Source organism: Chiloscyllium punctatum, chromosome 38 (genome assembly GCF_047496795.1).
Source record: "Chiloscyllium punctatum isolate Juve2018m chromosome 38, sChiPun1.3, whole genome shotgun sequence".
Classification (NCBI taxonomy): Eukaryota; Metazoa; Chordata; class Chondrichthyes; order Orectolobiformes; family Hemiscylliidae; genus Chiloscyllium; species Chiloscyllium punctatum.
This window is the reverse complement of record NC_092776.1, coordinates 34,868,739-34,886,284: the sequence shown is the minus strand read 5'-3', so window position 1 is coordinate 34,886,284 and position 17,546 is coordinate 34,868,739. Positions and strand designations below refer to the sequence as shown.

General features: G+C 39.8%; 1 protein-coding gene across 10 annotated transcripts in view; it reads right to left on the bottom strand.

Annotated features, from left to right (window-relative positions):
- The window catches only part of ptprea (protein tyrosine phosphatase receptor type Ea), a 273,287-nt gene that overhangs the window by 92,653 nt on the left and 163,088 nt on the right, over positions 1-17,546 (bottom strand). Inside the window, exon 1 of one of the 10 annotated variants that reach the window (XM_072557599.1) lies at positions 13,146-13,178. The exons of 8 other annotated variants lie outside the window; for them this stretch is intronic. In XM_072557599.1, the coding sequence (XP_072413700.1) occupies positions 13,146-13,177 (32 nt within the window). In that variant the 5' untranslated portion in view covers position 13,178. Of the gene's footprint in view, positions 1-6,791; positions 6,815-13,145; positions 13,179-17,546 lie in introns of those variants that run through there. One more of the 10 variants, XM_072557610.1, reaches the window with a different exon arrangement.

Sequence of the window (17,546 nt, the reverse complement as noted above, 5' to 3'; positions counted from 1 at the left end):
ACTTGTCTTTGGATTCTGAACCTCCCAACGATATTAATGAAGTTTCAGTCATTTTTCAGATACAGTGCCATATACTTCTACCTTGATTTCTTTTTCACCTTGGGTTCTTAGGTAGTTTTCAGCCTAGATGTTTGCAGTGGCTTTCAGTCATACATTACAACACAATTACACTTACTGATCTAGAAGATAATATATTTGGAAACATATTTAAAGTATATGCATCAAGAATGAATAATGAACTAAACAAAAATATGTAGTCTTAAATTTTCATTGGAATGTTTATGGAATATTTAAGGGTGGCAACAAGTTTTGAAACAATTTTACAACTCGCAAATTCCTTTGCAGATGCTAGTACAATCACTTTTGGAAGAATTGTAAAGTTTCATTATAAACACTGAGCAAAAACAGTGTATTGTATTCATTCCAACAATGATCTCAATCAAAGTTAACTAGAATAGGGTCCTGCAGAGTCAGTCAATCTCTGAAATACATTGGGCAGAGTCTTGGTGTGGTGTTGGGGGTTTTGCCCCCAGGACAGCTAGCTTCTGCCGAAATTAAATGGCAGTCTGTTCAGTTATGGGGCCTGCCCGGTGCCTCAAATATATATAAATATAATCTTGCACAAATAAAGTTGCCTTAGGTTTGTTTGTTGGATAGAGTCAAATGCCAATGTTTGTTTGTTTCTTTGCATATCACTGTCCAGAACCAGTAACTGCTTTAGTGACTATGTCAATGTTATATAAACTATATTTGAAATAAAAAGAAAACTAAAGACTAGCAATGTCTCTTTTAAGGAAGGCCCACTGAACTACACAGCGCTTCTGCTGGCTGGAAACAGAAGCAGGGAATGGCTTCCAATAGACAGAGCCCTGCTTTATGTCCAAGCCCTCAATTAAGTACATACTGCTTTTGATCAAGGACCACCCAGCCCCTATTTCCGAGGTGACAAGCTGTCTGCAATGTAGCACCTAACATGAATGTTGCATAGCGACAGCCCAACTGTAGCCTGATGTTGGCTTGTGCCCATAAATTAAACTTAGTTTTCTTCAATTGGCCACTCAAGGGCCTCAATGGAGTCGGACAGAAAGGTTGAACTTAATTCTTGCAGAGGCAGCATTTGGGAATTCCTTGGCCCTGCCTAATTAAGTGCTATTCCCACCTCCAGGAGTAGAAGATCCCATCCATTTTGAGTTAGGTACCAATGGGTGGCTGATAAATGGAGAACCCAATTCAGCACCAACAAGAGAGCAAGTGGCAAAATACAAAACTGGAAATTAAAACTCATTGAATATAGCTGAAAAATGACTCTCAACGATTTCAGAACACTGGAAACTGGAGAATCAAAATAATATGAAGGAACATTAACTACAATTGAACTGAATACTGCCTTTTGTCATTCTGTAAAACCTTTTCATAAATTTCATGCTGCACATATATTCAAGTTCTTATCTATAAATGGACTAATACATTTGTTTAAACACTATATGCATACGCATATAGACAGGAGGGGAAAAAGAGAGAAACGCACACAATCTGTCTTGCAATAAAATGTACATAAATGTGCTATGTTACTGCATGTCGGTTACATTTGCCAGTCAATTACATTTACTTTAACAGCTGTAAATATCTTTGGAAATCTTTATGTGACAGTTGCTAATCTGAAAGTAATTAATTGTGTGTGAAGTGCTCCAAGATATTCCTACATGACATGAAAAAGACTTCAAGTGAATTAAAATCTTTCCTTTCTACACTCAGGTTATTAGCTTCATATAAATTATTAAACCACCCAGAAACCTTTAAAAATAATTTAATAAATTGAAAGAGATTTTTGTTCCAGAATCTGATAAAGGTTCGCAGCTTGCTGGGATCTCAAATAAACCGATATTCCTTCCCTGCAAGGGATGCTTACTGAAAAATTATCCAAAAGTCATGGTTATTAAAGTCATGTACAGGGATCCTAAGGTAGTATTCAGTTGTGGGAATGATAGTTGACGCCTTTGTTTCCCCCTTTACAAGGGCACTGATTCTTAAACTGAGCACTTAATTGCTGCCCTAGCAACACAGTGGAAGATCTTTACCTCATGTGTTCCATCGTTCAATGTTATTGCAGTGATGCTATATTCTCTTTAAGAAGAAGAGCAAACAGAGGAGTTCTGTAATTAGCTATTGTTTATAAAAAGTGTTAAGAAATTGCATAGAAAGAATTTATTAAAATGTACACCAGTGAATAACTTAGGATACATCTAAAATCAGACTCAGTGGCAAGGCTTGGGTTATATGCATCCACTTCAGATAAATGTGCAAAAGAAAACTGTGCTAGGCATTATCATTACTCATGTTGCAAAGATGCAACTCTACACTCAACCAGGTTCATAGTATATCAATATAATATATGCCTGCCCTTTCCTGCAGCATCTTCCAAATAAAGGAACTAAACCAAAGGGAGAACATTAAGGCTCTGAACGGAATGCAACAAAGGTTTATCAGACCAATTCTTGGGATGGTAGGCATAAGAAGAGAGACTAGATCGGTTAGGACTATATTCACTGGAATTTAGAAGAATGAGCAGAACTTCACAGAAAAGAATAAATGCAGGAAGAATGTTCCTAAGGAGCACAGTACCAGGGCTCAGAGTTTAGGGCAACAGGGTAATAAGACATTTGGATAAATACATGAATAGGAAAAGCTTGGAGGGACATAGGCAGAGCAGGCAGGTGGGAGTAGTTTTGTTTGGGATTATGTTTGGCATAGACTGTATGAACTGAAGGGTCTGTTTCTGTGCTGTACAACTCAATGAGGAGAAATGTTTTCATTCAGAGACAGGTGAGCCTGTGGAATTCTCTGCCACAGAACAAGGCTGAGGCCAAAATATTGAATGCTTTCAAGAAGGAGATAGTCACAGTTCTCTGGGTTAAAGGATCAAAGGGTATAAAGAGAAAACAGGAGGGTTACCATAAACATTAAAGTACCTGCCTTAATGAGCAGTAATATTCTATGTCGCTACATGAAAAGCGCAACATAATGAGAATATAATGTGCTTGGCATGAGAAAAAGTAATTTAATCATTAAAGATTATTGCATTTACTCTATTTCCTGACAGAATTGACTGACTTGGTATAAAGTTCCAGGAAGATAAAATGGTGTGAAATCACGCTAAAATTTCTGAAGTTAACAGAGCAAGTCTCAAGCTAGCAATACAACTGCAGTGCAAAAGTTTTCTCCCTACCATCACAGTAATGTTTGAAGCACTATTCTTAACCAGATATTTATCAATATTTTATTTGAAAGACAGTTACCAGTCACTGTTGTTTTTAATCCTAAAACTATTTTAACCTTTAGTCAATTATAACTGTGATCTTTGTTGGCCACATGATTTCACGATGGAATTTTGACCATGTAAACAGGGGTAATTCTAATGTTACAGCGTGGTTAGTTTAGGTGGAGGCAAACACACTGGAGGAGAATGCAATTCAGGAGAAGATAAAGAGAAATGTTCTTGCTCCACCATAAAGATGTGCAGCTGAGCAGTGAGTGAGGGCTCCCTACAGGGTTTATTCTGTGAGAAATAAGGCACAACTTGTAGCTGCATAATAAATTTAAAGTGACTCAGTACTGTATGTGTAAAGAAGAATTGCACCATACACAATAAATACAATCTAAAGGAAACAGTGGTAGGAGACTTTACACAAACAGTTATTGGGCATGGGTTCTGGGGTTGGGGCTTGGTACTTAGGAAGGATTGTTCGCCAGTCCCACGAGGAAAAGCTCAGGCTTCAAGGATTAAGGTCGGGTGACAGATATTGTATTCACCAATCCTCGGGATACAGGACTGGGAGGGTATCAGCTATCCTAATAGAGGAATGGCCAATCTTGACAGAGGTATACAGTCTTCAGTCTGGGGATATGTAAATTGCAAAGGAGCTTTGATTTAGGGTGATATAATCTCTGACCCTAGGAGAGAGTCCAATTGTTGCACAAGGTGCAATGGCAATCAAGGAAGTAGTGATGTATGTTGGGCTGGAACAAATTACTCCTGCATCACCTGACCCCCAAAAAGTGTAGTAAAGGCACCTTACACAAACAGTTATAGAGTCATACAGCACGGAAACAGACCTTCAATTCAACTCATCCATGCAAACCATGTTTCCCAATTGCCTGATTTTGGCCCATATTCCTTTAAACCTATCCTATTAATATATCTATTCAAATGTCTTTTATATTTTGGAAGTATCTGCATCTACCATTTCCTCTGGCAGTTCATTCCACAATGAACCACCGTCTGTGTGAAAAAGTTGCCCCACAGTTCCCTTTTAAACATTTTTCCTCTCACCATTTGGTTCCCAAGCTCCCTTTCACAGTTTCACAATTTAACGTGGTTCGGATCAAGTTTGAGATTTTTGAAATGTAACATCCCAACAAAACAATCCATCTGCTTATATGGAATTAAAATTATCTCCACTGCATTGCAAAGTGAAACAAGATAATTGGAAATGTTAAAAGACAACAAATTAATGTTTACTGCCATTTAAGATCTTATTCCTCCAATTTCCTACATCTGTAATAAAACAAAATGAATGGGTGAACATGCCATTAAAACAACAGAGACCTGTTTGGTAAAGTATGGTAACTTATGCATTAACAATGACTGTAGTTTCCAGACCTAAACATATCAAAAGAATAAAAAATTGACGTGAGATGTACAGATGATTTGTAAGGCACCTGTTTAAATTATATCATTTCTGTATTTCTACTTCCTCTGTGAAGTCAATTTTGAACAAGTTTACAGACCGAGTATCTGAGCTATAATATATTTCTGTAATCACAATCTTCAACTCTAATTCCTCAAGCCTCAGGCCCTTCAGCACACTTTCTCGACTTCCCGCACCATCGGCCTTGAACCCCACCCCTCCAAACACAACAAGGACAGAATCTGCCTGGTCCTCACCTTCCATCCTACCAACCTCCAGATACATTGCATCATCCCCTGTCATTTCTGCCACGTACAAGCAGACCCCACCACCAGGGATATATTTTCCTCCCCATCCCGATCTGTGTTCCCGAGAGACCATTCCCTCCATGATTCCCTTGTTAGGTTCATGCCTCCCACCAACTCACTCTCCACTCCAGGCACCTTCCCCTGCCACCGCAAGAAGTGCAAAAGCTGTGCCCACACTTCCCCCCTGCCCCCCCCTTACCGCCGTCCAAGTCCCAAAATGATCCTTCCACGTCCAACAGAGATTTTCCTGCACTCCACACACGTCATTTACTGTGTCTGTTACTCCCGATGTGGTCTCCTTTACACTGGGGAGACAGGACGCCAACTTGCGGAATGTTTCAGGGAACATCTCTGGGACACATGCACTAAACAATCCAACACCCTGTGGCTGAACACTAACTCCCCCCTCCCACTCCACCAAGGACATGCAAGTCTTGGGCTTCCTCCACTGCCAAACATTAACCATCCGAGCCCTGGAGGAAGAACGCCTTATCTTCCGCCTTGGGACCCTCCAACCACACAGGATCAATGGGGATTTCACCGGTTTCCTCACTTCCCCTCCCCCATCTTATCCTAGATCCAACCTTCCAACTCAGCATCACCCTTTTGTACTGTCCTACCTGTCCATCTTCCTTCCCACCTATTTACTCCACCCTATCACCTTCACCCCCATCTTTATCTACCTATTGCATTCCCAGCCTCCTTTCCCTCCAGCCCCACCCCTCTCCCATTTATCTCTCAGCGCCCTTGGGTTACAAGCCTCATTGCTGATGAAGGGTTTATGCCCAAAATGTCTATTCTCCTGCTTCTCTGGCATGGCCTGACCGGCTGTGCTTTTCCAGCACCACATTCTTTGACTCACTTTGCCTTTTTAAAAAAAAAGTTCATCTCAAACATATAAAAAGAAGTCTCTTCTCAGCCTCTAGATTTTAACCTAATCGCAACCTTTATGTCTTAGTGGGCTTTGCGTAATGGCAGAAAGTGATTTTTTTCTGCAAATGATAACTAAGTTAAAGAATAACATTTGCATTGCTTTTTCATCTAGTTCCTGTTAGCTCATCGCTGCAAGGTGCAGCTCCACTGTTCTCAAGGGTTTCCACCATATGTGACATCAAGTGGTCAGTTGGAAATGCTAAGAGAATAAGTATACAACATACTGTCCAGGTACTAAGTGGATACATCAAATGGGTCAACACAAACAATGGTTCTTCCAATGTCGATATATTAAAATGCAATTCACTGAACATTAAGGCACATAAGTGAAATCCCTAAATATTCTGAAAGATTTCATGAAGAGTTGCATCTTAGATATGCACAATCTGACAAAATCTTACTTTCTGGTCGCTGCAAAACTTAGGATATTGAGGCAACATGACTGACTTGTTTTTTTAATGATTCTGAAAGATGCTCATTTCATTCATGCCAAGCTTATTTTACTGTTCAACAGAGCTTAGATTAGATGGCTACCAATTCATTATTTGTTAATCACAACGCAGACTATTAAACCATTACTCAGCACAGTAACTTAATTCTAAATGAATTGTAGATTAATTATAAAATAAAACCATGTCATGATAGATTAAAAATTGCTGCAGTACAGGATTGAAAAATATTACCATTGAACAGATGAGTGACATTTAAATACAAAATGTAGAAGTAAAAGTCACAATCCATTTCTATGATTCACTCAGACACTTAATGGTTCTGAGCCACCCCAATGATTTCAAGTTTATTTAAAGGTCATGACGAGACTACTGCAATCACTCATTCCAACAAAATTAAAAGAAAATCTCACCAGTGATTGAAACTTCCAGGCACTGACACTCTCTATTAAGTATCTTCAATATCCTGCACTTGGAAGATTGGACTTCCACACTGTACTCGCATACCAGTGTGGAATAGTACATTTTTGCAATTGATTCCCTTGCGTATTAATAAATATAGAAGGTAAATTAATAGCTTCTCCTGGATGATACCACTCAGATTGGCAGGTGAGCTTGAACCAACAGGTTTGAATAATAGAAATAATCACTTGTGTTCCATTTTTCTTCATTTTAAAATTTCTTAATTTTGTTGTTAAATCATGGACAGGTTTTACAACATTTTAATATGTCAAGTTGGATACAGCTTTGGATGGTCTGCAAAGGAATCCTAGGGTTGGATGTTATGGAACTGGGAAATGTGAAGTGTGGTCACTTAATTAGATGGGATTCAGAATTTCAATTTCCCAATAGTGGGCTGAGATTCAGACATAAAGTCAGTGACAATTTTGTAGTATATTGAGCATTATGCCACCTTGCAATGGCTTTATACTTGCATTCTTTGAATGATTACTCATTAGCATGAGACCACCTTCAATAAAATGCCACCGTCAAGATAGAGAGCCTACACAGCACCTTGTTCATGATTGTTTGAAGATGGGTGTACACTAGTTGGTTTTATGCAGAAAGATTAGAGGTTTTCCATGTTGAATTTTATGGCAAAGTGAAGGGGAGCAAGAAAATGGCAGCTTGCCTGAGGATTGGTATTGGCAAGGGTCATTCATTGGTAAAGGAGATTTTGGGGTGACAATAGAGGCATGGACTAGTGAAATGGGAAAGGCTGGTTGATTAGGATGTGGTGTTAAGGATAATTAATTAAAGGGCCAAAAGGGCAGTCAACGTCAACTCTATATAGATGTGTCCACTTCAGGGAGTTGTTTGCCTGAATCCCCACAGGGTTTTGAATTCACCTGCAATATTTCAATTATTCCTGCCAAGGTCGCATGCAGACAATGTGCTTTATACTGCATAGAAGAGAGGGCCAACTGAGCCTGCAAGTTCAATCATGTACCACAGACTGGTGACAAGTGGTGCAGACTAACATGAATGTGTAATAAAGAATGAATGCAAAACCAACATTGTTTATTCCAAATAAAGGAAATCTCCCAAACTCCCTGGAAACGTGAACACATTCCAACCATGAGGAATGCCAGTACATTTAGCTCTCTGACTAAGCTTGTGTCAACTAACAACAATGAACACATGAATAAAGTAAAACCGATGTAATTATTTACAAGTGAAATTTAATTGTGCTACTTTTGTCCTTTCTCGTCTTTTGTTAATGGAAATGTTGCTGCTCAGGAAAGTTGTGGCCATGATAAACAGCTTCCTTATTTGATCAGGATGCTGTCTTACAGATTAGATTAGATTACTTACAGTGTGGAAACAGGCCCTCCGGCCCAACAAGTCCACACCGCCCCGCCGAAGCGTAACCCACCCATACCCCTACATCTACATCTACATCTACCCCTTACCTAACACTATGGGCAATTTAGCATGGCCAATTCACCTGGCCTGCACATCTTTGGACTGTGGGAGGAAACCGGAGCACCCGGAGGAAACCCACGCAGACACGGGGAGAACGTGCAAACTCCACACAGTCAGTCGCCTAAGGCGGGAATTAAGGCTGCTTGTGTCTGTTGCATTGTCAGCTGATGGCTGCTTTCAGCAATAAAAAGCAAGCTCTTGCAGCATTTCACATTCATGCATGATGTCAGCACTTCACTTTTTAATTATAATCACATAGATCCTGGAAAATGGAGACAGCATAAAAGGAGCACGGTTTGGTCAATGATATCTGGAATGGCACGCTGTTGACAAGACCCCAGCATTTGTGTGCACTCGAATGGAGACCAGAGAAGATCACAGAATCCCTACAGTGTGGAAACAGGCTATTTGGCCCAGCAATCCAACACTGGCCGTCTGAAGAATAACCCACCCAGACCCTTTCCCCTACCCTATTACTCTACATTTACTCCTGACTAATGCACCTAACCTTTGGGTTACTGGAGGAAACTAGAGCACCCCAAGGAAATCCATCCAGACAAGGGGAGACAAGTGCAAACTCCAAACAGACAGAACTTGGATGTCTATTTCCTCTCGTAGCAACGATAATGAAACGAGGCAAGACGATAGCACTTCAACTTGCTGCCAAAGTATTAAATAGTCACTGAAGGTTAGAAATTTAGAGAAGCTGCCCAGGTTTATCATTTCATTTTGCTTCATTGAAATGTTAATCAAGCAGCTGGCCTACAGTTTTATGTTTGGTAACGATCCCTATATATCCTTTCAGGAGACAAAGAACGGAGAAACTGTATTCCTACTGAGGAATTTGACAGCAGAAGAGAACAATATCAGATAGGCTCAGGAATACCACCCTCCTCCTCTGCCTCCTCCTCCTGTCACTCACAGGCACAGGGCTCTACAAACAGACTCCAACAGGAGGCAAACACAAGGAGCAGTGATGAGAAGATGACTCAGGCCTTTGTCATGTGGGTGAGAAAGAACAACACATTTTAAGAAATAATTAGCAAAGTATGTTTTTCAGTTATTCTGACAATTTTCTCCGACATTTTAGTGAAAGTTTTAGTTCTTTGTTAACACAATAGTCTGCCAAGACTTGGTAATATCTGTTGCCTTGTTCAGCAGTTATTTACCTACAATAGTTCCAGAATATGTCACTTTAAGAGTGAGCAGCAGTGCAGACCCTGGCTAATTTCAATTTACTTAGGTCGTGGACACTGAACCAGGTTTTTTCTGAAGGCCTCACCAAACGTTGTGCTGAGATCAAAATGTTTTATTAATATTCTTGGTGCATCATGTACAGGTTTGGTCTCCTTACTTGCGGAATACACTTGCATTGATGACAAGTCAGGCAAGGGCTGATTCCTGGAATGAAGCAGTTTGCTCCAAAGCAGATTAACGTGAAAAACCTGACAGGAGATTTATTTGGAACATGAGGGGTCTTGACAGGGTGGATGCAAAAAGAACATTTTCTCTCACAAGGAATCGAGGACTGAGGGTACAACTTCAAATAAGAGGTCATCCAAATAAGATGGGGATGGGAAGGAATTCCTTCTGAGGGTTATTACCTTTTTGTGGTCTCTATCCCAGGCAGCAGAGTAGAGTGGGTCACTGATAATATTCAAGGTTGAGTTAGACAGATGGATGCAGGCTCCATGGGTGAAATGGTCTACTTTTGTTCCTATTTCTACATGTATTGGACTCGGCATCCAGTTAGGGATCAAGCGATGCTTTGCTGAGCTAGGGAAGGTGCCAGACATGGTCTCTAAGGGCAATTGGCTTGAAGCAAAATGGACCAAGTGACTTCGGGCAATTTCAGATTTAATTAGGCAGTGATACTATTTTAAACATTTTCATTTACTGATGCTAATTTAGGTTGCATAGTTGAATTGGTGATTAGAGGCTTGGTTCAATATAGGGAAAATCAGAATGAAAGTGGCTCATGTCATTAATCTCAGGGACATGTATTAATTTGCTCTAGTTTGTGAATCAATGTCCCATATATTAAAGTGTTAGGTACATGAAACTGCACAGGAAACTACAATGCAAGGGCCATAGATACAATCTGTGTATTCACTGGCATCTTTGTGTCTAATTTCCAAGCTAGTTGCACCTATTGCAGTGCAAATAAATTCTCTCATCCTTCCTGAAATTGAATGGCTGGTGAATTCAATAGTTGCACTGGGAGGAAATTTGATGTTGCCCTCTGATATTGAGCATTGTAAGAGTTTGCCAGGAAGATATCCCATTGGCATGTAATCAAAGCTCACTTTTAGTGCATTTACATGCACCAGCTCCTCTATTCTTAAAGTTCTTATCTGAGTGGAAGAAACTACCTATAGTTTCTCAAACCCTCCAAAGCCTGTCACTTCATACTTCTGTTAATGTGATTCAAGAAATAATTTCTTTCCAAAATTTCACTTGCCTGATCCATAAAAAACTCAAAGGTCAGCACCACCCAGAATAAAGCAGCCTGCCTAACTGTCACCTGATTCATCTTCTTCTACATTCACTCCCCATCACTGGCACAACGTGATTGTTAAACAAAATGCATTGCAGCACATCGCACCATAGCTTCTGCGACGGCATCTTCCAAATCCCCAAACTCTGCCAGCTAGAGCGACAAAATGCCACAAGAGAAGAGCAACTAGCAAGCTTCCCCCCATTTCTCACACTATTCTCTCTTGCACATATTCTCCTTCATCGTTACCAAGTCAAAATCCTGGACACAGCAACTTGGGACTTCAGAGCAGGGGTAGGCTATTCTGCCTGACAAGCCTGTTCCATCAGTTTGGGTTATGATCGCAACTCCATGAACATGATCACACTCATCCACCCCCTCAATTCAGTCGCCCCCAAAAAACCCTACATTCTCTTGTCTACCAAAAAAACTAATTCAGCCTTAATTAATTCAATGGCCCAGCCTCAAGTTGCCTGAAACGCAGACTCTCCTGCTCCTCTGATGCTGCCTGACCTGCTGTGCTTTTCCAGCGCCATACCTTTTGATTCAGCCTCCTTTCCCGGGGAAGGAAAATGCCATGGACTAGTGACCACTTGAAAGGAAAAAATATGCTCACATCAGTTTTATTCCTGAACGGTGCCCTCTTGTATTAATCTTGCCCATACAAAAGGAAATACCTTTGAGATATTCATCCTATCAAGAATCTTAACTTTCAAGGAGATTACCTCTCAATCTTCTAATGTCTAGGGGTATAGATAATAGACTTCCTACCTAGCAGCACTGAGAGTTATGTCCACCACACCTAGTGTAGCCATTTCAGAAAGTGGCTCCCAACTACCATCCCGAAGGTAATTAGGGATGAGCAACACATCCTGGCTTTATCAGCAACACCTCTTCTATCCCTCAAATGAGTGAATGCATTTGAAAAAAATAAACAGTACCAAGTCATTTGTTTACATAAAAGAGCAAATCCCATTACCTAACATCCATACTTTTCATTGTTATGACTGTGGCAAAATATGGACTATAAATTTTCAACTTCCAAAATATGATTACCTGGAACTTGCATTGCATAAAAACATTTTTGAGTAAGGGGGGGGGGGGGTGAAGGGGGGAAGGTGCGTGTTGTAATCACTCACCTGGAATGGCCACAGCAATCAGCTGACTATAAGTTGAGCCAACTCATGAGACAAACAATACATAAGAACTAATCTGACCAAAATTAACCTAACTATCAAAAAGGATCAAAACTCAGATCTATATCGCCAATTTGACTTAGACTTCACATCTTGGGATGAAAGACTTGCCTGGAAATGATCCAAACGAGTCCTGTATTTGAAGCAGCTGCTTTGGCAGAGCAGCAGGCAAAAGAAAGATGGATTCTGAACATCAGAACTGGAAGTCTGTCTTTATCCCAGTTTTTCCTCAGTCCCTTGAAAGGCCACTTTGTAACAATGCAAACTGGAGAAACATCCACTCACCAAGAAAGCAAACAATATCTGTAATAAACTTGATATGGGTGTGTACATGGATGCATGTTGGATTTCACACTTTTTTTATTTTCTTGGGGTAAGTTACAAAAGCTTTCTTTCAAGTAAACCTTGCAGATGGTTCATTATTGTTGATGCTAGTGAAGTAGCAAACTACATTTTAATTGAGGTGAGATATAGCTGTGGGCTAAAAAGCATTTAATATACCTGTTGCAGTCAAGAGAGGAATGTAAAAAGAGGAAGCCAATTCACTGCTCCTAACCTTGTAATATTACACACACATGTCATATCTGGAAACATTTCAATATCATCTCTGAGCCTGCTGCCAAGACAGGTAACCCTTGATTCCTGCCAAGTCTGATGAAATAGCAGTTAAATCATAAGGGACTTAACACAGTAATTAATTAGGAAGAATTGGGATTGCACACCCTAGTGAATGAAGCAGTTAACTTGAGTAGAACTAATCGTCCCAACATAACATTGAATATTTCAGAGGGAGACTTTTCAAACTACTGCACAGCATAACCCATTGCATATCAAGAGACTCTTCTTGCATCCACATATCGAGTAGGCTTTTTTATCATGTCATTTCATGCCGCAATGGAAGGATTGAATTCTGTTAATGAACAGGAGTAAAACATGAATCTAACTTTACCGCTGCTGGAATAACTATTCAGTGAAAATTTTGTGGTTATTTCTAGGTTGTTGACAGGTTTTTCACAAAGTTTAGAAATTTAGAATTTTAAAACTTTTTAACTTTGACATAAACATTTACAAAAATCATAAAGCACCACCTATTGGTTCCTTTTTTAAAAGCAGGATTTTAAATTCAAACAGACCAAACAATTACTTACCATGAGAAACATGTGGAATGAAAACATTTCATGGGAAACAAATTAAACCAAGAGCATTGTTTTCATTCAAGACTAATCATCAATGGTAGCTTTTATAAAATGCACACACAGTTGAGGGTTTAGTGTCTTCCTGCTCCTCCATTCTGTCATGCATGTCTCCTTAAATATCATCATTCTTGATCAAGCACAGCGGCTGGTGACTGCCTTCACAGTCTACTTATTTGCTACGCATTAGATAGAACACAGGCTAGAAAATGTGGACATGTGCTTCCACAGAAGTTACATCACGAAGAGTAAATCTGGACTGGCAAATGAATCAATGTAAACATTCAACAGGACAAATATCAAAAGTAAGCCATCCAGCTGCCTCTTTCATTAAATCAAAAACTAGAACTGAAGGATCTTATTATAAAATATCCATGCTGTTCATTCAGCATGAAGCTTTAAAAGAGACCAACTCGAGAGCAGAATAATCGCTAATTTAAGATGCCATTCTTATTAACTTTCTCCTGGAAATCACTTATACGTGTGTGCTGCTTTACAAATGTGAAGTGTATAAATCAGAAGAGAAAGCATGAAAAAATATGTAATCATTAAATGATGAATAATAAAATACCATCTTTGAAATCTAGAGAAGGGAATTCGCATATCAATAAACCAATTTTCGAGTGTGTAAAAGGTGAAGTGGGTTCTAAATTCGCCCTATGTCATTTAAACATCACTGACCTTGCAAAACTGAATCAGACTAAATGGGACCCCCCCATAGGTAACTGGAAAAACAAAATCAGCAATGTTATTACATTATGGAGTTAAAATAGGCAGAAGTGCTTGTCCTGGCTTGTCCTGGCTTCACAAAGTAACAGTTGCCTATTTTTGAACCTTACTCGACCAAGTGTCCTTCCCCTGCCAACTCTAAAGGTTGCTTCTGGTGTAGAGTTCACCCCTCCCAGATATCCCATTTACCTTTGTTGAAATTCCCAAAGGAATGCTTTGTTCCAGACTTGCCTCCATTTTGGGCAGGCCTGAGGGTTGCTGCTAGCATTACAATGGCTTATGTTCCTGTCATTGAGACTGACAAGCTCCTTTGAAATGTCTAGTGACACATACACCTAACCACTTAAATAAAGCCAATAGCTAATGCTGAATATGGAAGCGTACTCAAGCCACCATAGATTTGCATGCAGAGAGACTGCTTCTTTGGCATACCATGCATTTCAGGCACAGGTCCAGTTTATCTTCTTGACAATCAAGTCACTAATGGTTTCTGCATCAATGCTGTTTTTTGTGGACAAGCTTGTTCTGCATTGTAAGAAGTTGGTTTTAAAGAATATATGAAGAGGCAATGGCACAGCGCTAAACCACACCTTTCATTTTGCATCATTTGATCTTCCTGTTCTTCATCACATTTGTGGATATTGCAATCCCAAGCTCCGCACAGTAGTGCAGAAAGAGCTGTGTGGATAAGATGTGCAAAGTGAGTGTATATAGAAGCTTTCCAGTGGTCATGTCAGGAGTTGCTCTGTAATTGCAATGAAGTAATACAGCTTTTTGCTTCCTTTTTCCCTCCATTCCTGATGAAGGGCTTGTGTCTGAAATGTCGATTTTCCTGCTCCTCGGATGCTGCCTGACCCACTGTGCTTTTCCAGCACCACTCTAATCTAAACTCTGGTTTGCAGCATCTGCAGTCCTCACTTTTGCCTTTTTGCTTCCTTGACCTACTCTCCACTGTACTGTATGTTCCACTTCCTCCAACATATGCAAGTATCTTTCAATTTCTCCATTAGTTCTTGGCTCACTGGGTGTGACTTTTCCAGTGAGACCCAGGTAGTTCATAAATTTACTCAATTAGTTACTATTAGACTTTTCACTATTTGAGGGATTTTAAACAAAACAAAAATCCTGTCAAGCTTTGAAATGACTGCTTTCATTGAAGGGGACATCATTATTTCTCTGATTGGGAATCTGTTGTGGTTGACAATGACAACAATAGGTTTTTGCAAGTCTGCAAAATTAACCCTCAACTCAAACTATGGCCCTAGAAGTGATTCAGATGTCTTGAGAGGATTCCAGACAATGAAATAAAAGGTGACATTGTGGCTGCTTGACATGCCAAACAGGGATTGTGTGCCTTACAATGTAGCAAATTCCTGGGAACAATCTAATTTCCCTAAGAAGTTGTTTGCTTTTTACATTATGTACAAGGTGGTTTGCTGTTGAGCAAAGGTTCATCAGCCTCTCATTATCATTGTAGTCACAAGAAGCCATTGTTCAGCATGTTTGAGGTATTGTTAATATCTTTTGGTTTTATATTGTTAATATCTTTTGGTGCTCCTAACTTTCTCTCTCCTCTAAACAGCCATTTAACTTATATTTGCACCCATTTTGGATAACTCAGCCTCTACATTGAAAATAACTCATTTTGGAAGTTTGGAATCCTCATTATTTCAGGGTTCTGACCTGTGCCAGACTACTATGTGCTCAAGTGGTTTGACACCAGGCAGCCTGTTTGATTGGAACCATGCCTACCATTTTCAACATTAACTGCCGCTACTACTGACATACAATGCCTGCAGCGTGTATCATCTATTGGCAGCAACTCAGTGCAATAACCCACCAAGGCCTCTTCGACAGCACCTTCCAAACTCCTGATCTCTACCAATCAGAAGGACATGGGCAAGTTCTCCTCCAAGCCTATACAATCCTGACTTGGAACTATTACCATTCCTTCACTATCACTGGTTCAAAATCCTGGAGCTCCCTTCTTTACAGCACTGTAGGTATGCCCACACTTTATAGGCTTTTGGACTGCAGCAGTTCAAGATGGCAGCTCACCATCAGCTTCTCATGGGCAATTAGTAAACATCAATAATTACTGGCTGATCCAGTGACATTCACATCTGTTAACGGTTAAATAGAAAGTGGTCTCATGAAAGCACTGTAGGACTGTAGTAATATATTTCTGCTTTCATTTCCCATTTCCTTTGCCTTCCTGATCACTTCTGGTGCCAGCATAATGACCTATTGTGATTCACAATACAGGACATCAATATCCATCTATAATACACAGTTCTGTAATCTGACCATTTAGGTTGCTTTTCAGTTCTTTCTGCAAAAGTTGACAAGTTCACATTTTCCAACCTTATAATACATCTGCCAAATGATTACCCATTCATTCAACCTTTCCATATGCCTTTGCATATTTCTTACAGCCTCTTTACAAATTACTCTCCCATTCAAGTTTGCATCATAAAAGTCTACAATACAGAAGGAGGCCATTCAGCCCATCATGTCTGTAGCAGCTCCAAAGAGATATCCAGCGAGCCCTATTCTCCAGCTGTTGGGTCATTAGGAAACTTAGCAACTATGCGTTCAATCCCTCCAAGTCACTGATACACATCTAAATAGTTGAAGCCCTAGCACTGATCCCTATGGCATTCTGCAACCCAAAAATTACTCATTTATGCCTGTCCTCCATTTCTGGTCAGTTAACCAATCCTCTTTCCAGACCAATAAGATACACTGACACAGAGCTCTTATTTTGTGTTGCAACTTTTGAGGTGGCATCTTATCAAATAACTTCTGGGAATCCAACTGGACTAAATCCGTAGACTCTTGTTTACTTATGCGGCATGTTACTTTCTCAAAGAATTATAATAAATTAGTAATACCTTTTTTTCAGAAAATTGGGTTGACTCGACTAATTGCAGTGATATTTTGTAAATATAGTGCTAAGATCTCTGGCAGATATTAAGACATTGCAGACATAGAAGCAGGCATGTCTCCCCTTCCGTTTCAGAGTAATGTGGTTACATTTAGGATCACTGATGTTCATGTGCCTTCAAATCCTTGAAGAAAGTACTGCATTATGTGCTGAAATACCTTCGCTGTTGAGCTGAGTAGAAGGTTGAGCTTTTTGCATCAAAAGTTACTATCAGAGTGGACAACATCCACATTACCTCAACTTTTTTAAAGTCATTGTTATGGTAGGTCAATTTCAATAAAGTGTTTCGCCCTATTTATTTTCTCAATGGTCGTGATTGTTAGTGTTAAGTGTCTTCTCATTGTATTCTTGGTTTGGTGACTGCTTTTCAATGGGGATTCTAATCAAATTCTCACTCTTGGGTTTCTTGATTACAGGGATTGGCACATCACCAACTTTCTCAGTAATGTCAAGTAGACAGTAAAGTTCCTTTTCTGTCACTTTCCAACAGGAAATGGTACCCACTGCTGCTGATGTACAACTGGGAGCCATTAAGGTCTACGTTCAGCTAGAGTGCAACATCTTTCAATCGGTAAGTGCCAACAGTAGACAGTTTATAATTCAGGAATGTTGGAGGGATGCATAGAAACTGCTTATGTAAATGCAATCATGTGCAATCTATTGCCTCTTTGGAACTGGTA